The 25794-nt window shown below is 37.3% G+C and overlaps 1 protein-coding gene across 4 annotated transcripts in view; it reads left to right on the top strand.

The window, feature by feature from the left end:
* Thoc2 (THO complex subunit 2) overlaps nt 1-25794 on the top strand; it is a 127038-nt gene that overhangs the window by 80864 nt on the left and 20380 nt on the right. For 3 of the 4 annotated variants that reach the window (XM_055612131.1, XM_055612129.1, XM_055612130.1), the window contains exons 17-30: nt 4825-4918; nt 5311-5391; nt 6937-7033; nt 9447-9564; nt 12110-12289; nt 13958-14122; nt 17753-18028; nt 18988-19129; nt 20382-20539; nt 22304-22432; nt 22689-22820; nt 22909-23093; nt 23595-23773; nt 23994-24096. In XM_055612131.1, the coding sequence (XP_055468106.1) occupies nt 4825-4918; nt 5311-5391; nt 6937-7033; nt 9447-9564; nt 12110-12289; nt 13958-14122; nt 17753-18028; nt 18988-19129; nt 20382-20539; nt 22304-22432; nt 22689-22820; nt 22909-23093; nt 23595-23773; nt 23994-24096 (2039 nt within the window). The remainder of the gene's footprint in view (nt 1-4824; nt 4919-5310; nt 5392-6936; nt 7034-9446; nt 9565-12109; nt 12290-13957; nt 14123-17752; nt 18029-18987; nt 19130-20381; nt 20540-22303; nt 22433-22688; nt 22821-22908; nt 23094-23594; nt 23774-23993; nt 24097-25794) is intronic. The other variant, XM_055612132.1, reaches the window with a different exon arrangement.

Genomic DNA, 25794 nt, shown 5'->3' with positions numbered 1-25794 from the left:
TAGGTACCAAGGTGACTGTGGCTTCAAAGAATGAGTTTGGTAATGTTCCTTTTGTTTCTATTTTGTGGAATAGTTTGAAGAGAATTGGAGTTAGCTCTTCTTTGAAGGTCTGATAGAATTCTGCGCTGAAGCCATCTGGTCCTGGGCTTTTTTTGGATGGGAGACTTTTGATGACTGCTTCTATTTCTTTGGTGGATGTAAACTATTTAATCTGTTTAACTGATCTTGATTTAATTTTGGTAAATGGAATCTATCAAGAAAATTGTCAATTTCATTTGGATTTTCAAATTTTGTGGCATATAGACTTTTGAAGTAAGTCCTAATGATTGTTTGGATTTCCTCAGTGTCTGTAGTTATGTCCCCCTTTTCATTTCTGTTTTTGTTGATTTGGATGGTGTCTCTCTGCCTTCTCGTTAGCTTGGCTAAGGGTTTGTCGATCTTGTTGATTTTCTCAAAGAACCAGCTCTTGGTTTCATTGATTCTTTGAATTGTTTTATTTGTTTCTAATTGATTTATTTCAGTCCTGAGTTTGATTATTTCCATCCGTCTACTCCTTTTTGGTGTGTCTGCTTCTTCTTTTTCTAGGGTTTTTAAGTGGGCCATTAAGTTGCTTGTATGAGCTGTCTCAAATTTCTTCTTGAAGGCACTTAGTGCTATGAACTTTTCTCTTAGCACTGCTTTTATTGTGTCCCACAAGTTGGGGTATGTTGTGTCTTCATTTTCATTGAGTTCTAGGAAGACTTTAATTTCTTTCTTTATTTCTTCCCTGACCCAGCTGTCATTTAGTAACAAGTTGTTCAGTTTCCATGTGTGTGTAGGCTTTTTGCTATTTGTGTTGTTGTTGAGGTCCAGCTTTATTCCATGGTGATCAGACAAGATACAAGGGATTATTTCAGTCTTCTTGTATGTGTTGAGGTTTGCTTTGTGACCAGCTATATGGTCTATTTTGGAGAAGGTTCCATGAGGTGCTGAGAAGAAGGTAAATTCTTTTGTGTTTGGGTGTAAAGTTCTGTAGATGTCTGTGAGGTCCATTTGATTCATGACCTCTGTCAGAGATATTGTTTCTTTGTTTAATTTCTGTTTTGTTGACCTGTCCTTTGTTGACAGTGGGGTGTTGAAGTCTCCCACTATGCATGTGTGGGGATCTATATGTGGTTTAAATTTTATCAATGTTTCTTTTACAAATGTGGATGCTCTTGTATTTGGGGCATAGATGTTCAGGATTGTGATGTCTTCCTGGTGGAATTTTCCCTTGATGAGTATGAAGTGTCCTTCTCCATCTCTTTTTATTAATTTTGGTTGAAAGTCTATTTTATCAGATATTAGAATGGCTACTCCTGCTTGTTTCTTGGGTCTTTTTGCTTGGAAATTCTTCTTCCAACCTTTTACCCTCAGGTAATATCTATCTTTGTGTCTTAGGTGTGTTTCTTGTATGCAACAGATTGCTGGGTTTTGTTTACGTATCCATTCTGTTAATCTGTGTCTTTTTACTGGAGAGTTGAGTCCATTGATGTTGAGACAGTTTAATGACCAGTGGCTGTTATATCCTTTGTGTTTGATGTTGGCTGTGGTCATAAGATTGTGTGCTTGGTTGCTTTTTATTTTACTGTAGTAAGGTTAATTATTTCCTGTTTTTTCTTGACAGAAGCTAATTTTCTTGGGTTGTATTTTCCCTTCCAGTGTCTTCTGTAATGCTGGATTTGTGTGTAGGTATTGTTGAAATTTGTTTTTGTCATTGAATATCTTGTTTTCTCCATCTATGATGACTGAGAGTTTTGCAGTGTATATTAGCCTGGTCTGACATCTGTGTTCTCTTAGGGTCTGTATGATATCTGTCCAGGCCTTTCTAGCTTTCATAGTCTCTGTTGAAAAGTCAGGTGTGATTCTAATGGGTTTGCCATTATATGTTACTTGGCCTTTTTCCCTTGCAGGTTTTAGTATTTTTCTTTGTTCTGTATACTTACTGTTTTGATTATTATGTGGCAGGAGGATTTTCTTTTCTGGTCAAATTTGTTGGGTGTTCTGTAGGCCTCATGTATTCATATTGGCTTCTCCTTTAACTTGGGGAAATTTTCTTCAATGATTTTGTTGAAAATATTTTCTGGGCCTTGGAGAAGGGAGTCTTCTTTTTCCTCTATTCCTATTATTCTTAGGTTTTGTCTTTTCATATTGTCTTGGATTTCTTGGACGGTCTGTGTCAGGAATTTTTTGGATTTAACATTTTCTTTGACAGATACATCGATTTCTTCCATTGTATCTACACCTGAGATTCTTTCTTCCATTCTTGTATTCTGTTGGTTATGCTTACCTCTGTAGTTCCTGTTTTCTTCCCAAAATTCTTCCTTTCAATTATTTCCTCCATTTTGTTTTCTTTAATTTTTCCAGTTCTTTCTTCAGGTCTTGAGTTGTTTTGTTTACTTCCTTCACCTGTCTGATTTTATTTTCCTGTTTTTCTTTTAGTTCTTTCCACTGTTTCTTTTATTTCTTTCAGTGATTTAATTATTTCTTGTTTGAAGGCCGCAAATTGTTTGGCTGCAAATTCCTGTATCTCTTCACGGATGGCCATTATCTGCTTGTCTTTAACTTCCTCCATTTTTTTTATGAATAACCTTGATTGGATTGGTTTTATCTTCCTCTAATTCTTTGCTTATTTTATTTTTTTCCTCTATTATCCTCTTCATCAGCATAGATGTAAGGTCATCTTCTTGATTTTCTATTATCCTGCGTTGTCCAGGGCTCTTCGCCCCTGGATGGATGGGTTCTGGAGATTCCATATTGCTCTCTCTTTTTTTGGTTGAGCGTTTACGCTGACCTCTACCCATTAGGCTGTTTTAGGTGTTGGCTGTTACTTTCTGTGCTTCCTGGAGTCCTGAGGTAGGGAGAATTCCCTTGGCCAGGAAGATGATTTTTCCTGAAGAAGTCCTCCTCTGCTTTTTGGGTATGGTCACTCTATGGCCAGTGTTTCTCAGGAATTTCCACTGCTCACCTCAGGTGTATAGCCCTGAGTAGTAGCTGTGGTCTTTTTTAGGCGGGGTGGGGGGCTCTCCTCTCATCCATAGAAGTTCTCAAGACAGATGCCCCACTGCTGGTTTTCTAGTTATAAATTTAGTGAGCTGCTGCTGTTGTTACAGTTTTTCAGATACAGTCCTCTTGAAGAACGTGCTGATTCCCTCGCTGTGGGGTTTTCTCCCAAGAGGGTAACTCAGTCTGTTATCCTGGGGCACACAGTTCTGTCCGGGAAAGTGATAGGAGGGTCCAGCAAGTCTCTGGGCCAGAGGCTGAGTGTTCCGCTCTGGGCCTGCAGAATGTGCACCTACGTTGAGTTGGCGCCTGGGGTCGCCGCTCTGGTCTGGAGGCTGGTAACTGAGGGCTCCACTCTGGTCTGAAGGCTGGGTGCCTCAGTCTCTACCGGAAGCTGTGTGTCCCTGTCTGGGATGTCGGCTGCGGGTACTGCTGTGTTCTGGACGCTGTGGGTGCAGCCCTCTTGAAGAACCAGTGATTCCCACAGTTTTGTCAGTCTAGCTAGGGATAACTGGTTGATCCTTGGCACAGTATCTGAGGGCTGCTGTATTGGCTCTCTGGCTTTTGTAGGTCTGGGGATGCAGCTGTGTGCCCCAGTGCCCTAGGGGTACTCAATAATGGCAGCTGAGCACAGTGCTCCTGCCTGCATTAGAAAGCTAGAGCCTAGAGCCTGTGTGAATCCAGAAAGTCTTTTGGTGCTGGGTGTCCTGAGCGTTAGACCTGATGATCCCCCCACTGCTGTGGGGTTTCCTCCTGCCAGGGACAGGTCTTTGCTTTAGGGACCACCGTTCTGTCTGGGGTGGCGAGTAGAACCCACAGGCACAGAGGCCCACCTGTAGCTCTGCCTTTCTGGCCTTTGGGAGCCTGGGTGTCTGCCTAAACTGGGTAATTTTCCGACACCTTTTCGGGGTGGTGGTATCAGCTGAGTGCTTTGAGATCAGACCAGCCGTTTCCCTCCCTGTGGGTTTGCACTAACAGTGAAACTCAGTCTCTGGTGCCCTGGGGCCCACAGTTCTATCTTAGGCTGCGAATCCTGCATGCAGGCAGGGCTCTGTGCAGGTGCCTGGGTCCCCGGCTCTGGCTCCGGGCTGGCTCCTAGGCCGCCTGCAGAACCTGAGTCTTTTCCTAGGGATGTCTGAATGACCTAAGGTTGGTCCCAATCGTTTCCTGCTCCGTGGGGTTATCTCTCGGCTGGAAAATCCAGTCTGTGATGTTGTGGGCCCACAGTTCAGTCTGGGACAGTGACCAGATCACGCTGGTTTGTAGGTCTGGGCTGGCGACCAAGCGCCTGGTGGAACCGGGATCCCTTCCTCGGTTTAGCCGGATGAGTTAAAGCTGATTGAATCGCCCACCGTGGGGTATCCTCTCACCTGGGAGATACAATCACTTGTGTTTTATGGCCGCGAGTTCTGACTGCTGGTCACTGTGCTGATCCTGCTGTGCTGCTGCTCAGAATGAGAGTCCTCCGGCGCTGCCATCTTGCCCTGCTTCCTGTAATAAGTTTTATATAAATGTGAAACAGTAGAGCCTTTTTTGTTTGTTTGTTTGTTTTGGTTTTTTATGACAGGTTACTCTGTGTAGCCTTGACTGTCCTGGAACTAGCTCTGTAGACCAAGCTGGCCTCAAACTCAGAGATCCACCTGTCTCTGCCTCTTGAGTGCTGGGATTACAGGTGTGTGCCACCACTGCCTGGCTAGAATCACTTTGATTGTATTAGTTCTAATTTTTGAAAAGTATGAACATTAATTAGCATAGAAGTTTTTTATTTAGTTAATGCAACTTAACTCTTTCTTGATCTTCCAGATCCTGTCACAAATACAGAAATATGATAACTTGATAACACCTGTAGTAGATTCATTGAAATACCTCACTTCATTGAATTATGATGTCTTGGCATGTATCCTTTCATGTGGTGCAAAATACAGATTTCATGCATTTAAATGCTGAATGATTTTTTTTTCTGGCTTCCTCTAAAATAATTTATGGTTAGTCCAGTCGGCTGTTATGTGGTCAATCCAAAGTATTGAGAGAGAAATTCTGTGTGTGCATGTGTATGCATGCAGATATGTGAGTGCTTTGTGTTACAGAAAGGGAGACATACTCATTTTACCAACCATGTTGATACAAGTGGAATGTTACTTGTTATGAGATGGAAAAGAGGGCAACGAAGGAGGATTGATATATAATGAGTATGGTTGTTATTTTTATTTTTCCCTGAAGATGTGGTGGTTTAAGCGTGTTGGTTGGGTTTCTGGTACTATCATAATTTTTTTCCTTAATGTGTGAAAGATTGTATCATTGAAGCTTTAGCTAATCCCGAAAAGGAGAGAATGAAGCATGATGACACTACTATCTCAAGCTGGCTTCAGAGTAAGTACTTCTATTCTTCTAATGATGGTAGTACTATTGGTGAAACTAAGGAGGTGGTAACTGCCATGCTTTATTTGGCTCTCTGTGCTTACAGGCTTTTTAAGGGCTTATTTCTCAAGAGCTCTTGAGGATCTCTAGCTACTCAGCTTTTTCTGCAGTGTGTATGAGACCTTGATTTTGTATGGAGATTTATTTAGTACTTACTTCTCTAAACAAGAGACTATATTTTACTATGATAGAATTTGAGGAAGCTCTCTCTGGCCATAGCACCCTGAATATGTGTTCAGTGTCATCTGGTCTGGGAAGTTAAATGGGATTGGGTTGGTTTAGTATGTAAATGGGAGAATCTGGGGAGGCATCTGACTTTCCTTTTTTTTTTTTTTTTTTCTAACTTAGTATTATTTACAGGTTATACTCTTTCCTTGTCTAATGTATGCGAATCTGAATTTTCCACTGTTCTGTGTGCTCCTTAAGTATAGGACTTAAGTTTGGTCTAGTTATTTATGTACTTGGCAAATAACTGTTAAGTGTTACAGATTATTAGATACTCTTGTTTTCACTGCAGTTTCTCTCCCTTCAGGAAATAATAGGGACTATTGGTTAAAATTGGCTTTCCAAGGCTGGTGAGCTGGCTCAGCATTTAAGAGCATTGACTGCTCTTCTAGAGGACTCTGGTTCTAGTCCCAGATCTGATATGGTGGCTTGTAACTACCTTTAACCCCAGTTCTGGGGAATCTGACTCTCCTTTCTGATCTTTGTGGGCACTAGGCACACATGGTACATAAACATATATGCAGGCAGGACACCCAAACACATAAAATTAAAAACAAAACAAAACAAAATTCTTCTGGTTCTAGTAAACTTACCTGTTTCTTTTGCTGTCTATAACTGTAGCTTGTTCCTAGATATAAATAATCTCTTTGACTCAAAATTTTTAGGGGCAGACATTTGGTTGTTTAAGTTTACTTCGTATTGTGCACGGCTGAGTCCTAACTTACCAAGATGTGTAGACCGAATCACTGCTTTACTTTGTACTGTGATCATGAGCAATCATGTGATCTATATATTTTCAGTTTACTTCATCAGTAGTTTTATACTAACCTAAGGTGATTGTTGTAAGAGTTAATCAATATAATGTGCTTACATATGTATGCTGGATAAATATTAGCTATTATTATGGTAAAACTCCATTCAGTTATATCAGTCAAGACTTAAACCGTACAGGACTAAAGAGATGCCTCAGTGGTTAAGAGCACTCACTGGCTGCTCTTCAAGAGGACCAGTGTTCCCAGCACCCACGTGGCAGCTCAGAATCATCCATTACATCTATTCTAGGGATCTAACACCCTCTTCTAGCTTCCTTAGGCACCTGGCACAAACATGGTACACATACATACATGTAGGCAAACATGCACACACATGAACTAAAAATAAATCTGTAAAAATTATTCATACTCCATTTTGTTTTAGAAATTGAATTTGTTGAAATTATCCTTATTGCACTTTTCATTTCATGAACTGTTTTTATTTTTTTATTTCATGCAGGTCTGGCTAGTTTCTGTGGTGCAGTATTCCGTAAATATCCAATTGATCTTGCTGGTCTTCTTCAGTATGTAGCCAATCAATTAAAGGCAGGCAAAAGGTAATTTATACAGAGATGAAATTCAGTAACTTTAGTCCTTCTGGTGTTTGCAATGTTGAAATTACTGTTACTTTGAAAGACTCAAATTCAACTGGAATAGCTCTTTGTAGAATCTCATTGTGCAGGTCAGGTTCTCCTCAAAATTGAGATCTTCCCTCTGAAGTGTTAGAGTTACATGTATAGAGAATTCTTTTTTTTTTTTTTTTGGACACATAGAGTGTCATCATGTAGCCCTGACCATCCTGGAACTCACTATTTATTAATTACAGGCTGGCCTTAAACTCACAGAGACCAACCTGCTTGCCTCTGCCTTGTGAGTGATTGGATTAAAGGCATGTGCCAGTATACCTGGCTATTGAATCTTTAAGAGAAATTAGGAGGCAATACAGAGAGGTAGTTTCTTTAGTACTAAAATATTTGGCTACCTATATAACTCATTAAAAGGACAGCTAACTTATTTTACCATTAAGTTTTTTCTTTAATGTAGTATTTAGAAAAAATACTTTTTGAATATGAACCTATGTATATTTAAGGCCTCATGTGCTTTTAACAGTTTCCTTCTTTGTGTATACTGTTTTTTACTGAGCCAATGGCAGTACTTAGGCTTTGACTAAATAGATCTGTTGAACACTAGCACCAATAGACTGATTATAATCAAACAACTCTATATTGTTTTGAGAAGAGTTTTGATAAAAAAATCAACAAAAAAGCTCTTTTGTGTTTGAAATGGGTGCTACATTAATTCTTGACAGACTGCTATTTTGGCTTTGGGAAAAATTAAAAATATATTAACTTGGATAGATTGGTAGTTGTGTATTAGTTTGCATGAAACTACCTGGTTTAGGAAAGCATGGCACATTGAAAAGAAGTCCCTAATATGAATATCAGAGAAGTATACCTTTGTCTAGGACCTTGTATGTTAATAGGTATACTTTCACCTTTGGAAAAATTATGTAATTGAAGAAAATTATGAAAATCACAAAGTGTTGTTTCCAGTAACAGTTCTAAATGTTGCACATTAATGTGCATGCCTAGCCAGGTGTGGTGGCAGATGGCTATAGTTCAGAACACTTAGGTAGGAGGACCATGAGTTTATAGATAGTATAGACTATATAGTGAAACTATGTGTCAAAAAATGTCTGCCTGTTAACATATAACTAGAATACGCTTTGTATTTTACAAAAGCTTGTACTTTAGGCTCAAGTACAACAACTTGTCACTTTTCACTTTGGTTTTTTTCTTTGCTTCCCATTTTCCTTTCTAATTATGTATGATTATTACAGGGCTTTATTCATTCTTATTATTTGGAGTTTTAGGGAGATGGCTTTCTGCTGTAAAAATAATGTATTGAGCATCCTAAATTGGAGGATGAGGAAAATATTGGGGCAGCTGATACAAATAAAATATAAATAATAGATGATTAGGTTTTAGATTTACTGAAGTTCTTAAGAGCTATAGTTGTATGAACAAGTGGCTCTGTTCTACTGTAATATGCATTCTTAAATCTTTGAGAAAGTAAAAGACCATGGTGTAAATAACCTACTTTCCTCTACATTCTGTAAAGCATTTTGTGTTATTTTCTTGTCATTGTGACAAACTCATAAAAGAAGCAACATGAGACGGATGATTCTTTTCTACTCAGTTTTAGAGGTTCAAGTCTGGAGGTAACAACTACCTTGCTTTTGTTGTGGTGTGAGGCAGAAATAATATCAGGGCTTAAGGTTGTGTGGCACAGAAAATCTGTCTTAGAGCAGTAAGAGTGAAAAGGGAAGAAACAGTTCTCTCTGGGGGTGTGTGAGATGGGGGTTAGGGAGGGAAGGTGGAGGAGTGTGTGAGGAGAGGAAGAAGAGAGAATGGAGACAGACAGAAAGTGTGAGAATGAGAGGGCAAAGGGGCCAGGGACAAGATACTGCCCCTAAGAATATATTCTCAATGACTTGCTTCCTCTAGCTAGACCTTACCTAAAGTTTCAAGAACCTTCCAAAATAGTACTGTCAGTTTGGGATCAAGTCCTTAATGTGTGGTCCCTTGGTGGACATTTCATGTTTATTGACAATCAAAAACAGAATGAGAGAGGTAGAGGAGGGGAGGGAGGAAGTGAAGGGAAATTGCAAATGAAAACTGTAAAAATGTATGAAGTTTAGGTAAAGGATATATGAGTATGTTTCATTTTATTTTTGTATCGTATCCACAAGCTTCAAATTAATCTGGGTAAAAACTCAAAGATAAACATGAATTATTATCGTTACAGTACTAGAAGGGATATAACTATTTTATTTAAATAAATAAAATAAAAAATAAGCTTTGGTGTTGTCTTTCATTCTTTATTTATGTCTAAGATTCTTATGTATTATTATTTTCATATTTGAAGTTTTAACTTCAAATACTCTGTTTCTTTTAATTTTTATATTAGTTTTGACCTATTAATATTGAAAGAAGTGGTACAAAAAATGGCTGGAATCGAAATTACAGAGGAAATGACAATGGAGCAATTAGAAGCTATGACTGGTGGGGAGCAGCTAAAGGCTGAGGTAAGAATTGCTGCTTTTGTTTATTGTGTTTTTAAGATCAACTTTACTATAGTTCCACTGTATCTGTGGCTTTGTTTTTCAAGACATCGATTACCTATGGTTAACCACAATTCAAAATTGAAAAGAACAAATCCAGAAATAATATATATATAATATTATATATATATATATATATATATATATATATATATATATATATATATATATATATATATATATAAGTTTGAGATCTATTATGTGGAGAATGTTGAAAAATTTTGCCTTTTTGCTCACTTTTGGGACATAAATTATCTTTTGGCCATCATATCCATGCTGTATAAGCTACTTATTAGTCACATAATAGCCATCTTGGCTTATCATTTTGGCTATGTGGATAGTAGTCCTGGTTACCAATTGGCTATATGGCAAAAAACTTATATTCTTGTAACCTTTGCTTGGGTTTCCCAATTCTTCATCATTATGCCTAAGTGTCATCATAAGAATCATGGATACCGTACAATAACATATTTGGAGAGTAACCATGTTCATGTAACTTTTATTATATAAACTTGTTGTTAGTTTCTTACTGTGCCTAATTAAGCTTTGTCATGGGTATATATGCATAGGAGAAACAATTTATGTAGAGTTTGATACCATCTATAGTTTTCAGTTACCACTGTGGCTCGTGGAACATACCTGCCAGAGATAAGTGGACAATATTGTATATGTAGTCATTGCATAGAATCCAAACAGCCTAATGTCAAAGTCATGTTTTCTCAAAACCGCTGCTACCTTCTCTTTTAAGAGCTGTGATACACTAGAAATTGGAATTTAAAAAATAAACTGAAAGTGTAAAAGACAGTAATATATATCTGTACTGAAAAGAAATGCTAGAGCTTCCATTTTTCTTAATATTTTCACTGCACTAAATCTTTATCACAGTCTATTAAATCTCTTCACTGAATTAAAAAATGCTTATTAGAGACACAGCGGAGAATGGAAACTGAAAAATTCTAAGCACTGTTGAGTTACCATTAGCCAGATTATAATCAATAATAGTATCATTAAAACAATTTTGTTAAAAAGAATGAATATAGGATATAGAAATGCTTTATCTTATTCCTTTACTGTTAAGCCAGGCATTTTAAAAAATTCATTTATTTTTTTTTTATAAATTACAGTTTATTCACTTTGTATCCCTACTGTAGCTCCCTCCCTCACACCCTCCCAATCCCACCCTAGCCTATCAGGTCTCATCAGGACTGACTGCATTATCTTCCTCTGTGGCCTGGCAATGCTGCTCCCCCCTTAGCTGGAGGTGATCAAAGAGCCAGCCCACGAGTTCAGGTCAGAGATGGTCTCTGTTCCTATTGTTGGGGAACCCTCTTGGACACTGAGCTGCCCATGGGCTACTTCTATGCAGCGGTTCTAAGATATCTCCATGCAAGGTCCTTGTTTGGAGTATCAGTCTCACAAAAGACCCCTGTGTCCAGATATTGTGGTTCTGTTGCTCTCCTTGTGGAGCTCCTATCCCCTGCAGGTCTTCCTATCCCCCCTTATTTTATAAGATTCACTGCACTCAGCCCTAAGTTTAAGTCAGGCATTTTTAAAAATTCTGCTTTCATAAGACAGGGTCTCTTGTAGTCCAAGTTGTCCTTACGCTTGTGTAGTTGAAGATGGTCTTGAACTCACTCTCCCCTGACTACCTCCCAGGTTTTTATATTATAACTCCTAGCTCAGAAATATTTTTTTAATTCCTTATTAAATTACATTTTATTCACTTTGTATCCCCCCTGTAGTTCCCTCCCTCCTCCCGTCCCAATCCCTCCCTTCCTCCATCCTCTGCATGCATGCCACTCCCCAAGTCCACTGATAGGGGAGATCTTTTCCTTCCTTCTGATCTTAGTCAATTAGGTCTCACCAGGAGTAGCTGCAGTGTCTTCTTCTGTGGCCTGGTCATGCTGCTTCCCCCTCAGGGGGAGGTAATTAAAGAGCAGGCCAATCAGTTCATGTCAGAGACAGTCCCTGTTCCTATTACAATGGAACCCAATTGGATACTGAACTGCCATGGGCTACATCTGTGCAGGGGTCTTAGGTTATCTTCATGCATAGTCCTTGGTTGGAGTATCAGTCTCAGGAAAGACCTCTGTGCTCAGATATTTGGTTCTGTTGCTCTCCTTGTGGAGTTCCTGTCCTCTCCAGATAACCTACTAAAATCTGTACACTTGAAGATACTAATCAAGAGGGAGGACTCTTGCTAAAATGCTCAATTCATATCTAGAAAGACAAAGAGGATGGATATCAGAAGAAGGAGAAAAGAGGGAACAAGTCAGGAGCCTGGCACAGAGGACCTTTGGAAGGCTCTGCCCTGCAGAATATCAATGCAGATGCTGAGACTTATGGGCAACCTTTGGGCAGAGTGCAGGGAATCTTATGAAAGATGTGGGAAACAGTAAGCTCAGAAATATTTTAACGAGTATGTTTCAACTTCCTTCTGTGTTTTTTCCATTGAGATGGCATGGAGTACATTGCATATAGCAGTAAATTCGTGTCTTCTCTTATGTAGGGTGGTTATTTTGGCCAGATCAGAAACACTAAAAAGTCTTCTCAGAGATTAAAGGATGCCCTACTGGACCACGATCTTGCTCTTCCTCTCTGTTTGCTTATGGCTCAGCAGAGGAATGGGGTAATTTTTCAGGAGGGTGGAGAGAAACACTTGAAACTTGTGGGGAAACTCTATGACCAGGTAAGTAAAAGAAACTTTGCTGTTGAGTAAGAGTCTTTTTAATCCTGATAAAAATAGAGATTGTGATGTCATTTGAAACATATTATTTGTATATATCGTATCAATATGAAACACTTCTAATGTCAGATAGGCTTTCCTTAACTATGGCCTCTGTTTTCTGTATAAATTATGATATTTAAGAGATGAGTGTAGGAGATATTACGTGTAACATTTTCAGCTAGACATTCCATTATGAAAAGCCATCATCAGCTTGTTTGCCCTTTTTGACCTCTGGAAATTTGGAATTTCAATTGCAGCACAGTAGGTACTATTTCTTATTTCTCAGTAATAAGACTGCAAATATTTAAACACATTTTGTTGGCTAATAATGTTTTTGTGCTTAATATTTATAATTCTATAAGCAATGACAGAGGAGTTGTCTTCTCATTGCCTATGAATATTGTTTTGTAGGATTTTAGGTAAGTGTTTTGAGACTCTCTTGGACAGTCCTTGGCTAGCATCTCCAAAGGGATCTTCTCAACCTGGTGTTGGAGTTTTTGATTGATAGTCTATGGCTCTTATAGGAGTATTGTCAGCCCACATGGGAAAATTTTATTAAATTTATATATTTAAACATTGACTTGCATGTATTATGGGTATCTTTATGTGGGTAACTATTAGTATGATTCCTTATGACTTGTCTTGACATCTTCACTGTTATTTTACCCCTATCCCCCCTTCTATATTAACCGTTCTCCTGTATCCTATATTAAAGAGCCTCTTGTTTTCTCCATTTCCCCCTTCAAGTTAGTTGTATCTAGTTAGTTCCCTTTCTCTTGCTTCCCCCACCATGTGGTCCCTTTGTACTTTTCTGTATATTTGACCTATTTATTTTGCTCCTGCTAGACTGGAGCTTATGGTTGCTTCTTGAGTACTGTTATAGATATGTATCACTGTACCTAGAGTATGCATGTTCTCTCTTCTCTTCAGGGGCCATATAGAAAAAATATATTGACTATTATAAGTATGTGAATATATAAGCTTTGTTTCAATTTAATTTTTTTTCATTTTTTAAATTAATTATACTTTATTCACTTTGTATAATTTAAAATTTTTATTTGACACCTAGTAATTATACATTTTTATATAGGGTACATTGTCATAATTCAGTACATATATATAATGTGTAAATAATAAAACTGGTAATTCTTATTTTCATCTTTTAAAATATGTACCATTTGTGTTGAGAAATATTGAACTCATTTCTTCTAGCTCATTATAAGATACATCACAAATGATATAAGCTCTAGCCAGTCTATACTGACTATGTCACTAGAGCTTAGTTTTCTGGAAATATGTTTTGGTACTGCAGCTCCCACATGTCCCTATCCCTTTCCAGTGACACTCTGCCTCTGTTATCTCTTCTTCTTTTTATGGTTGTGATATCAGCAGTTTTTAGGCCTTATATACAAGTAGGGAATTGTGAAAATTATCTTTCTGTCCATTATTTCACTGAAGACAGTTTCTGTCCTTCATTTATGTCTCTGCATGTACTGTGAAATCTGAATTCCTAATTGTCAATTAAAATTCTGTTAAAATAACATATCTTACTAATTTGAAAGAGGTTTATTTTGGTTTTGGAAAATGTTAACATCTGCGTGTTTTTTTTTTTTCTTATTTTTAATTTAGTGTCATGATACCCTAGTACAATTTGGTGGGTTTTTAGCATCCAATCTGAGTACAGAAGATTATATAAAGCGAGTGCCTTCAATTGACGTGCTCTGTAATGAGTTTCATACACCTCACGATGCAGCATTTTTTCTGTCTAGGCCAATGTATGCACACCATATTTCGGTAAGTACAAATGTTTTCATTAGCTTTCAAGAGTAATTCTAAATGGTTACACAAATACTTGATGTTTAAATATACCCCAATTTACCCCTGTTCAAAGGAAGCCCATTGGCTGCTCAGTTTTCATGTGGGTTCCCTAGTAAGTGGTACAGGGGCTGTCTCTGACATAAACTCATTAGCTCTTTGATCACGTCCCCCTGGTGGGTGCAGCCTTGCCAGGCCACAGAGAAGGATGATGCAGCCAGCCTTGATGAGACCTGATAAGCCAGGGTCAGAGAGAGGTGAGGAGGTTCTCTCCTATCAGGGGACTAGGGAAAGGGCATAGGGGGAGAAGAGGAAGGGTAGGTGGAAGTGGGAGGAGACAAAGGAGGGGACTGCAACAGGGATACAAGTGAATAAATTATAATAAATAAGTATATAAATAAAAATTAAAAATGTTAGAAATAACCTTACTTGGCATAAGCAAAGTTAAACTCACAAATATATATATATATTTAATAATTTGCATTATATATATTATATAATATATATAATTTGATAAACATAGATTATTTCTCTTGGAGAACTACTCTGATTTCCTGTTACTATTCTTGTCTCAGCATTGAGCAATGAAATTCTGTTTTAAAAAATAAGACTTCTCGATTCCTTTCCTTACAGGGTCATAGTCAATTCATAGAGACCCAGCATATTCTCAGCATATTCCCAGCATATCTTTCTGTTGACTTGGATTCTGGCTCTTCTGTTCTTTGTTTTTAGTTCTATACTGTTCATGGTTTTCACTTCAGTTTGTGGGGTGAAATGGTTTAATTCTAAATGGTTTAGTACTATTGTATGTGCCATTCATTCCAGTCATTGATCCCCTTCTCTTAAACTAAGATTCTCTATTTCCTGTAGAGATGCAGAATTGTAGCAGAGGTATATAAAAAGACACTAGGGAAAAGTTTGATGTTCATCTGGTCATGTAATTTAAACACTCTGTTAGTATATGCATATGAACTGCAAATCTTACTTGATATAGTGACTACTTCATTGACATTATGCAGCAATTCCTGTCCTGTATATTCTAGGGAGCTAATGGGAACAAGGGAGGCTTTTGAACTCCTTTAGAATCTGTCATTTTAGAGAATTCAATGCTGTCTGTGTGTAGTTAATGTCTTGCACTCTCACCCTAACATATTACAGAAGTCTCACCCATAAAAATATAGGACCTGATTTCAGGAAGAACTTATATGGAAGAATTGCTTTATCTCAGGAATTTCATACTATATTTTACTATTCTGAGAACTGGACACCCTAATCAGTGGTAATGGATCCTAGCACACAGGAATACTGGTTGTCTGAGGTTGTCTGAGCTATTCCTGGTCAAAAAATGGAGCAGGTCATTTATAACAATGGTTTCTCTTTTGGGGAGAGCATGAAAAATGTCTTTGAATAGATGTAAAATCTAATGAAAGAATGGCATTTCCTTCTCAGGATTTAGGATAAAAAAATATATGGTGACATTTATATACACCAGGTACTAATAAGTGTCCCCAACCCACCCCATATTGGCCTCTTTGAAAAGGGAGTTCCTCCGCAGCCTAGGGTGCAATTGGATGGGCATCTACACTGCTCTAACTTCACTTCTTAGGTGAAATCCTCAGTGAGCCTTTGATCAATGAGAAAAAATGTATAAGAAAATGATGAGAGGGCTGAAGGTATGGCTTACAGACGACCCAAGATGAGTCTTAGCATATATGTGGGGAGAGTCAAAATTGCTCATAATTCCAGTTCCAGAAGATCCAAGATCCTTTGGCCTCCACAGGTACACATATACATGTGACATACACACATATTCTCTCTCTGCATTTCTTTCTCTCATATATACACACACACAGAGAGAGAGAGAGAGAGAGAGAGAGAGAGAGAGAGACTCACACACACACATGCACAGAGAGAGAGAGAGAAAGAAACAAAAAAAATCATTTTTAAATGGTGAGAGAGGAAAAGGGTGTAACTGTAGATTCCTCTCAGCAAATTGGCTACCACAGGCCCTCTTGTGATTTAGTGAACAAAACACTGCTCAGATTCTTGGCCTGACAAAAAAGCTTTTTGGACACAAATCAGTGTTACTATAGTACTGTATGTTTGACTGAAGATGTGAAGTTAAGTATTAGGTTAACTTTAGATAAGGGAAATTATTGTGGATGCAGTATAACTATCTTTTTGATTAAGCCTAGTTTTCTGAGTAGACACTTGTAGGAGACCTACCAATAGATTCATAGATTCTGAACCAGAGACATGGAAAGATTGGTGCTATTTGTGCTGTAATCAGTTTTCCCATTACTGTAACTTAATTTTCACATTTAATCATTGAGACTCATCTTGAAACAGTTCTGAAAGGGAGGGTTTCCTTGCCACAGTTGTTCGAGATATTTCCCATTTAGGTAGTCAGATTGTCATGTGTAGGTAATTTCAGTACTATTTTATCTCATGTCTTGTTAGAACTTTAGCAGATGTCATTCCGCTCATCTAGAGTAATAATAGCTGCCTTCAGAAAAATCTATCATCTAAGTTTAAAGTCCTTTGTTACCCTAGTTACTGTTCTTCTTGTTCTTTTGTATAATTGCTATACTTTCCTATAGCTAATGTTTTTTGTAGCTTTATCAATTCCATAGTTTCAGTAGTTATCAGCATGCTCTGTAGCAAGAGTAAAAATGGAAATAAATAATCCTACTTCTATAACAATTACAAGTTCCTGGATTCTGTTTGACACGCCATTGAATGTAATAGATTTTATGTGCTTTTAGTCTGGTCAGCCCGGATGAAACACAGTCAGTCCCAAGGGAGCTAAGACTATTACCTGTCAGTGCAGAACTGGAGCAGAACCTTGGACTGATTGTCATCTGGTCTGAGATTAATGCTTAGCATAAACTGAATGATTTTCATGGTTTTCTAATATAAAGAAGCAACTGGTTGTAGGACCTCTTAGAATTATCTTAAGGGTGATGCCTATACCAAATAAATTTTTCTTGGCCTGAGGTCTTTCATCATAAAGTAGCTGAAAAGACATGAGGCAGTGTAGTAGTTTTCTTTGCTGCATTTGACATATATTCTGTGAACTAATAATTATGTCAGTATTACTGCACTAATAGATTCATTTTTGCCTCATGTAACTGAAAGTATACACTTCCTCTGATTAGCTCCCTAATTAGGACAAGCTCGTCAGGGAAAAGAACCTATAGTATCAGTTCTCACACAGCTTCAATTTAATTTAGCACAGGTACATTGGAAATTTTTATTTGGCTTGGCAGTAGACTAAAGTAGCTTTTCCCTCTGTCTGGAATGTTGTCAGTTTCAGTATTGAAGTCTTGCATTCTGGGAAACCTCTCTGGCAAAACTGGACACTTGGTCACAGTTTCAATACCATTTATGAACTTTCTTTGTGGCAGTCCAGCTTCTTGACACATGCCCTATTGAAGTTAGTAGGTCAAATTTTATTGAAAATGACCTCTAGTTAAGAACATGAAACTAAGGATTGGAACAGGTTTCAGAGGTAATTTATTTTGGAAAAGGTACTTTTGGTAAGAAACTAGAATTGCTGTTACGGTTTTGTACAAGTATATATGATATGTTTTAACTTTTTATCTCCAGTCAAAATATGATGAACTTAAAAAATCCGAAAAGGGAAGTAAACAACAACATAAAGTCCATAAATATATTACATCATGTGAGATGGTGATGGCTCCTGTCCATGAAGCAGTGGTTTCGTTGCATGTTTCCAAAGTCTGGGATGATATCAGCCCTCAGTTCTATGCTACATTTTGGTCATTGACAATGTATGACCTTGCAGTTCCACATACCAGCTATGAAAGAGAAGTCAATAAACTTAAAGTCCAGATGAAAGCGATTGATGACAATCAGGAAATGGTAGGTTTTGTTGTAGCAATGCAGTATAATGATTATGACATCTATGCAGTATTATCTATGCTTTGTAATTATTTTAGTTCAAGATTCTTATTGCTCTATAATATTTTAAGTAGACTTAATGGTAATATCTAAATGGTTTGGGCAGGATCTTAGTAAATGGTTAGAAATTATGATTAAGGAATAAAAAGACATTCATGTCTTTTTACTGAACACTACCATAGCAACCTAAGGTATTTGTGTGCCTCCTATTTCAAGAGTAGTAGAAATTCCCAAAGGAGTATTATTATTATACACACATACACACACACACACACACACACACACACACACACACACACACACACACCAGCAAACAGGGAGTTGTAGGGGGTTTAAATAGATCTCCTTTATTCGATGATATAAGCAATCAGGTTGGTAAAAAATTAGGCAGGTGCTGGAAGTTGGTTACAATAGTAAATATGATATACTTGAGAGCTTATTTAGATACCTTAGCTGATAAATAACAGATGTAAAAAATGGAACTTTAAAAAGATTATGAGTAATATGAAGAGTGATTTTGATGCAGGGAAAATCTAGTCTGAGAGTAGAGACCCAGCTGCATATCGTTTAGGCTCCTTTGGTATTAGGCCCTGAGAATATAAGCTATGGTAGAGACAGAGGCTGTACATATGACATGTAAACAAGTGGGTTTATAGGAATGAAGGAAAGTCAAAGATAACTTTTTGCTTCAGGTGGATACTACCAGAGTTAGGAAGGTAGCCTGTTTAGAAAGCATGGAAAGAGTCTGTGATATTGATTTGGTTGTGTGGAATGGAAAGAAAAGTAATATCTTCAGGTGTACCTACTGTATAATCATGATGAAATAATTATAAAGTATAATCATTTTTCACTTTAAAATTTTATACATGAAAGGTATCAATGTAGATACAGTTAGAAAAGTGTTTGCCTTTACTTTGTAGCCTCCAAATAAAAAGAAAAAGGAAAAGGAGCGTTGCACGGCTCTTCAGGACAAGCTTCTTGAAGAAGAAAAGAAACAGATGGAACATGTTCAGAGAGTTCTTCAGAGACTGAAACTGGAAAAAGACAACTGGCTTTTAGCAAGTAAGTTCTTGGGATTTTATATTCCTGCTGCTGCTAAATTACAAAAGCAAACATTTCTAACTTTGGAGGTGTTCAAGTGTTATACTCATATTCAACTCTGTTCACTGTTCTCTTCTTCAGTTATTCATTACCACAGAATCAACTTCATGTGTTCAGCGACGTGACTGATGACAGTTTGCTAGTGAAATGGATTAGTTTATAATGATAATATTGATAGCTTAGTATCCAGATTTTCTGTAAAGGATCATATTTCTGTGGAAATTGTAGATAAATGACCACAGAGTAAAAACAATATGAACAGTTTGTGTTATGTTGTGATATGAACATAGATATCCTGTAGTTTGTGGTTTTATAACATTGTGTACAATAAAGTTAAATTGTTGACATGTTCCCTAAGGTCCTCCTTGTTGTTTAGCTTCTTTAGGTGTACAGATTTTAGTATGTTTATCCTATATTATATAGCTAATATCACTTATAAGTGAGACTCTAAACGACAGGAAGGACCCTAGGGAAGATGTTTAATTCTCATTCAGAAGGGAAAACAGGATAGACACTTTACAAGGTAGAAGAGAGGGAACAGGACAGGAACCTACCACAGAGGGCCTGTGGTATCAAACAGATGCTCTGACTCATAGCCAGAGTGCTATTGAGGGCAGAGTACAGGGAATCCTATGGAAGAAGAGGAGGAGTCGATAGAAGGACCTGGATGGGACAACTCCAGAAGGAGACCAACAGAAACAAAAAATCTGGCCTCAGGGGATACTTCAGAGACTGATGAATCAACCAAGGACCATGCATGGAGAGGACTCAGATCCCTTGTTCAGATGTAGCCCATGGGAAGCTCAGTCTCTAAGTGGGTTTCCAAGTAATGGGAGCAGGGACAGTCATTGGCAAGAGCTTGACTGCCTATTCCTTGATCACCTATCCCTTGTGAGGTGACCTAGACAGCCCACCGAGGAAGAAGATCCAGGCAGTCCAGATGGGACCTGATAGTCTAGGATGAGACAGTAGGGGAGAAGACCTTCTGTCAGTGGACTAAGGAAGATGGATAGGGGAGAAAGAGGCAGGGAGGGTGGGACTGGGAGGAGATGAGGGAGGGTGCTACAACAGGGATACAGAGTGGATAGTTGTTAAGTAATAATAACAATCACAACAACAATAATAAAGGAAAAAAAAACTGTTCTTTTTTTGGTAGCCTTGAGACACTTGAGGAAGATGATAACTGCTGAATGCACTCTTCTTTTATTTTTAGAGTCTACCAAAAACGAGACCATCACAAAATTTCTACAGCTTTGTATATTTCCTCGTTGCATTTTTTCAGCAATTGATGCTGTTTACTGTGCTCGTTTTGTTGAATTGGTACATCAACAGAAAACTCCAAATTTTTCCACACTCCTTTGCTATGATCGAGTAAGTTTTTATATTGTAACCTTTAAAAAAGTATGCAAAGACAGCTAAGTATTATAAACTCTGGAGGCATAGTTTATACAGTGAATAGCATGAACTTGAATTGTAACTCTACTTCTTTCTAACTCTATGATCCTTCACAAGATATTCAATCTCTTGGTGCCTCTGTTTTCTTAGCTATAAAAAGGGACCTGCTTTGTAGCATTGAGCTGAGGGTTAAATGTGTCACTACATATAAGAACCCCATGAAATACAGACTGTTGCACTCACAGTTAACCTACTCACTCAGGATTTGAATTTGATAATCATGTATCTTTATAAGTAGGGCCTTTCTCTACCCTCCAACTTTCATCCCTCAAAACAAAACGAAAGAAAACAACCTTCCACACAAATAAAAAAGACTATATATTCACACCACTTAAGAGTAGGGAAGCCTTCCAGTGTTATCATATTCATGGATTTTCCATCTTGCTTTTCTCTTATATCACTCTATTTGTGGGTTTGAAATGTGCGTTATAACATGTCTGCTGCACATTTCTAAATCTTATCACCTTTGCATACTCTATTCAGTTGCAGTCATGAATGGCAAACTCTTTAAAAAGCATTATGTAATAATAATGATAACCTTTTGCTTTTATTATAAATCATGTTTCTTCATAAAAATTTACATTCTTTAACAACCCAGATGTCGCTCAATTGAGGAATGGATACAGAAATTGTGGTACATTTACACAATGGGATATTAGTCAGCTATTAAAAACAAGGAAATCATGAAATTTGCAGGCAAATGGTGGGAGCTAGAAAAGTTCATCATGAGTGAAGTATCGCAGGAGCAGAAAGACACACATGGTATACACTTACTTATAAGTGGATATAAGATATATAATATAGAATAAACATACTAAAATCTGTATACCTAAATAAACTAAGCAAGAAGGAGGACCCTGGGTAAGATACTCAATCCTCATTCAGAAAGGCAAACAAGATAGACATTGGAAGAGGGTGAAAACAAGGAAGTAGACAGGAGCCTACCACAAAGGGCCTCTGAAAGACTCTATCATCAGGATATTAAAGCAGATGGTGAGACTCACAGCCAAACTTTGGGCAGAGTGCAGGGAATCATATGAAAGAAGGGGAGATAGAAAGACCTGGAGAGGACTGGAACTCCGCAAGGAGAGCAACAGAACCAAAAAAATCTGGGCCCGATACTCCAACCAAGGACCATGTATGGAGATAACCTAGACCCCCTGCACAGATGTAGTCCATAGCAGCTCAGTATCCAAGTGGGTTCCCTAGTAATGGGAACAGGGATTGTCTCTGACATGAACTCAATGGCTGGCTCTTTGATTACCTCCCCTTGAAAGGGTAGTAGCCTTACCAGGCCACAGAGGAAGACAATGCAGCCACTCCTGATGAGACCTGATAGGCTAGAGTCAGATGGAAGGGGAGGAGGACTCCCCTGTGAGTGGACTGGAGAAGGGGCATGGGAGAAGAGGGACGAAGGGTAGAATTGGCAGGGGAAAAAGGGAGGGGGCTACAGCTGGGATATAAAGTGAATAAATTGTATTAAATAAAAAAAATAAAAAAACATTTATTTTTTTTATGATTGCTATTTCTCCACAGAATCTAGAGTTGACAATCTCTGTAGATGTGAATATAAAGGGAAAAAGTACATTTTTTACTAAATTTATCTGTTTATTGTGATTTGTTAAAGTATAGTCTTAATATTTTAGTTCATTTGATTTATTTTCAAACATTTTTCTCTAGGTTTTTTCTGATATAATTTACACAGTTGCAAGCTGTACTGAAAATGAAGCTAGCCGGTATGGGAGATTTCTCTGCTGTATGTTAGAGACGGTGACTAGGTGGCATAGTGATAGAGCCACGTATGAAAAGGTATATGATTATTAAATAATTTTACCTGTGTATGTATTTATTGCTTCAGATTGGTCAGTTTTAAAACAATTTAAAATTTAGCTATAAAGTAATACTTTAAAACAACAGTTAATGTATTTCTTAAAAAGTGGAATTTTTTTTATTCTGTTTCAACTTGACATTTCAAGTTAATATTATTGGGTAAGTGAACCTTTTACCAAAATCTAGTTTGTGGGATAAATTTTACCTTTGAAATTGAGAAATTTATTTTTCTTAGGAATGTGGGAACTATCCAGGATTCCTTACCATATTACGGGCAACTGGATTTGATGGTGGAAATAAAGCTGATCAATTAGATTATGAAAATTTTCGACATGTTGTACATAAGTGGCATTACAAACTAACCAAGGTAAAAAAAAGTGAATGTTTTTCAGAGGTTATTATTTTTCCTTTTTAATCCTGTTTTATGATAATAGCTCTTTAAATGTCTATTATAGGCATCAGTACATTGCCTTGAGACAGGCGAATATACTCACATCAGGAATATATTGATTGTGCTAACAAAAATACTTCCTTGGTACCCAAAAGTTTTGAATCTGGGTCAGGCTTTGGAAAGAAGAGTGAATAAAATATGCCAAGAAGAAAAAGAGAAGAGGCCAGATCTATATGCATTGGCTATGGGGTAACACAATTATATTTTAATGTGATTTATGAGACTAGACTACAGAAGGATTCTGAAGATGTGAAAATGTTTTACAATGTTGAAGTCTTATCTTCTGCTTTACTTCAGGAGATTATGGGAGATTATGCGATCATGTTCCCACAGGCTGGTGAGAGTTGTCACTTCTGATTGTCAACTTCCGGTTTATACTGGATGATAGTTTCAAAGAAAAACAGTATTTCTTGAAAGGGGGGAGAGAATGTAATCTTGCCATAGTTACCATATCTTGAGGCGCAAAAGGAAAAAAGCTCTCCAGTTAAGAAATTAGTTTACTTTGAAAGAATGATTAAGATTTTAGAACACTCTAAAAGACCTTGGAGAATATATTGTAAAGTAGTACTTTTTTATTTTCTAGAACCAAATGGCAGAGTGAATAATTTGCTAATTTTATTTGACTAAGCCCCATATCTGTGTTTTTTTTTATTTGTATATGTGTATTTAAACACTTTGTGCGACTTTCAGCTACTCGGGGCAGTTGAAAAGTAGAAAGTCACATATGATACCTGAAAATGAATTTCATCACAAAGATCCTCCTCCAAGGAATGCTGTTGCCAGTGTACAGAATGGGCCTGGTGGTGGGACTTCTTCATCATCCATAGGAAGTGCATCTAAATCGGATGAAAGTGGCACTGAGGAGACTGGTATGCTGATTTGTAGACACTTCTCAGTAATATATTGAAATGTTTCATCACATGATAATTGCAATGCTAGCCTCATACTGCTTTTTATTCCCTAGTTATCAAGATGTAACTATTAAGAATTAAGCAGCCTCCTGGGCCTTTCTAATTATCTACTAATCATTTTGCTGTGAAGTCACAGTTTGTGCTTAGATTTCTAACAAAAACCTTGTTTTTATTTCAGATAAATCAAGGGAGAGATCTCAGTGTGGTACAAAAGCTGTTAATAAGGCTTCTAGTACTACACCAAAAGGGAATTCAAGCAATGGAAATAGTGGCTCTAACAGGTAGGAACATTGCCATATGTTACAATTCTAAACTCCCTCTCTCATGTGTATGTCTCTTTGTATGATGTGTGTATATGCACATTCATGTGTATGTAAGTGGTCTTGCATGCTTGCCACAATGTGTGTGGAGGTCTAAATTCATATGTTACTCTACCCCTTGCACCTTGTATGAAATTGGATCATTTTTTACTGCATATAATACTAGGCCAATTTCTCTGTCTCCCATTTACCATAGTAGCCACTGGGATTACAGATGAGTTCTTTATTTTATTTTATTTTTTATATTAATTAAAGTTTAATAATTTTGTATCTCAGCTGTAGCTTCCTCCCTTCTCCCCTCCCAATCCCACCCACCCTTCCTTATTTCCTCCTATGCCTCTCTCCAAGTCCATGGTTAGGGGTGGTCCTCCACAGATGAGTTCTATTGTGCTTGTCTTTGTGTGGGTTCTGGGAAGCTGAGTTTGCTTTCTTATACTTCCCTGGCAAGCACTTCACAAACATAGCCATATTTCTAACTCCAAAGTTCTCTTACTTAAAAAATTACATTTTAATTTAGCCTACAGAGTAATTATGGCATTTCCATATGTATGTCTCATACTTTATTCTAATTTGCCCCTAACCCATGTCTCTCTTGCTCCCATTGTTTTTTGCTAGTACCCTTCTTTCCTATTAATCTCTATTCTGCTCTTCAACATGTTATTATCTTTCATATAATATATTATCTTCCTTTCTGTCTCTTGTCCCTCTCTTAAGATCTAGTCTTCTTTCTTGGTCCCTTTTTTAGTTTCATGGTGTATATGATATATATACACTTAAATCTAGGTTCTGCATATGAACAGAAACATTATACTTGCCTTTTGAGCCTGTCTAATTTCAGTTAACACAAAGATTTCCAGTTGAATACATTTTCCAGCATATGCCATCATCTGAATTTTCATTTTGGCTGAATTTCATTTGTATGTATACCACATTTTCTTTATCTATGACTCTGTTGATAGACATGTAGGCTGGCTTCATTTATAGTGAATAGTGCAGCAATAAACAAAAATGTGTGAATATTTCCATGTTATGTTGAATTAGAGACCTTTGGGTGTATACCAGGAGTGGAATAGCTGAGATAGTCTATTCTTAGTTTAATGAGACATTTGTACAGTGACTTCTATAGTGGCTGCAACAGTTAACATTCCCACTAGCAGTTTATAGCTTTGTACCAACATTCTTACCAATTATTTTTGTTTTGTTTATTTTCTTGACAAGAGCCATTCTGACTGGTTCAAAGAGTTTTAATTTTCATTTCTCTAATGGCTAGATGCTGAATTCTTTTTCAAATATTTATTGTCTGTTTATATTCCTTATCCCTTCTATGAGCTATTTATGAACTCATTATGAGCCTATTTATTGATTAGGTGAATTTCAAGTTCACCTCTTTGTCAGTTCTTGGTTATTGTCCTAGAAGTGCTTTCCTTCATTTTTCTTTAGCAGTTTAAAAATTTCAACTCTTACATTAAGATTTTTGATAATTTTGAATTGATTTTGAGCAGCATGAGTAATAGAGACCTAGTTTCATTCCTTTACTGGCAAGTATCCAGTTTTCCTAGTACTATCTGTTGTAGATACTGTCCAATCTATGTTTCTAATACATTTGTTGAAAATTAGGTGAGTGTAGCTGTGTACATTATATTTTATGGAAAAAAATCT

Source organism: Psammomys obesus, unplaced genomic scaffold (genome assembly GCF_907164565.1).
Source record: "Psammomys obesus unplaced genomic scaffold, mPsaObe1.curated_primary_1811, whole genome shotgun sequence".
NCBI classification, from domain to species: Eukaryota; Metazoa; Chordata; class Mammalia; order Rodentia; family Muridae; genus Psammomys; species Psammomys obesus.
This window is presented reverse-complemented; position numbering and strand designations above follow the sequence as displayed.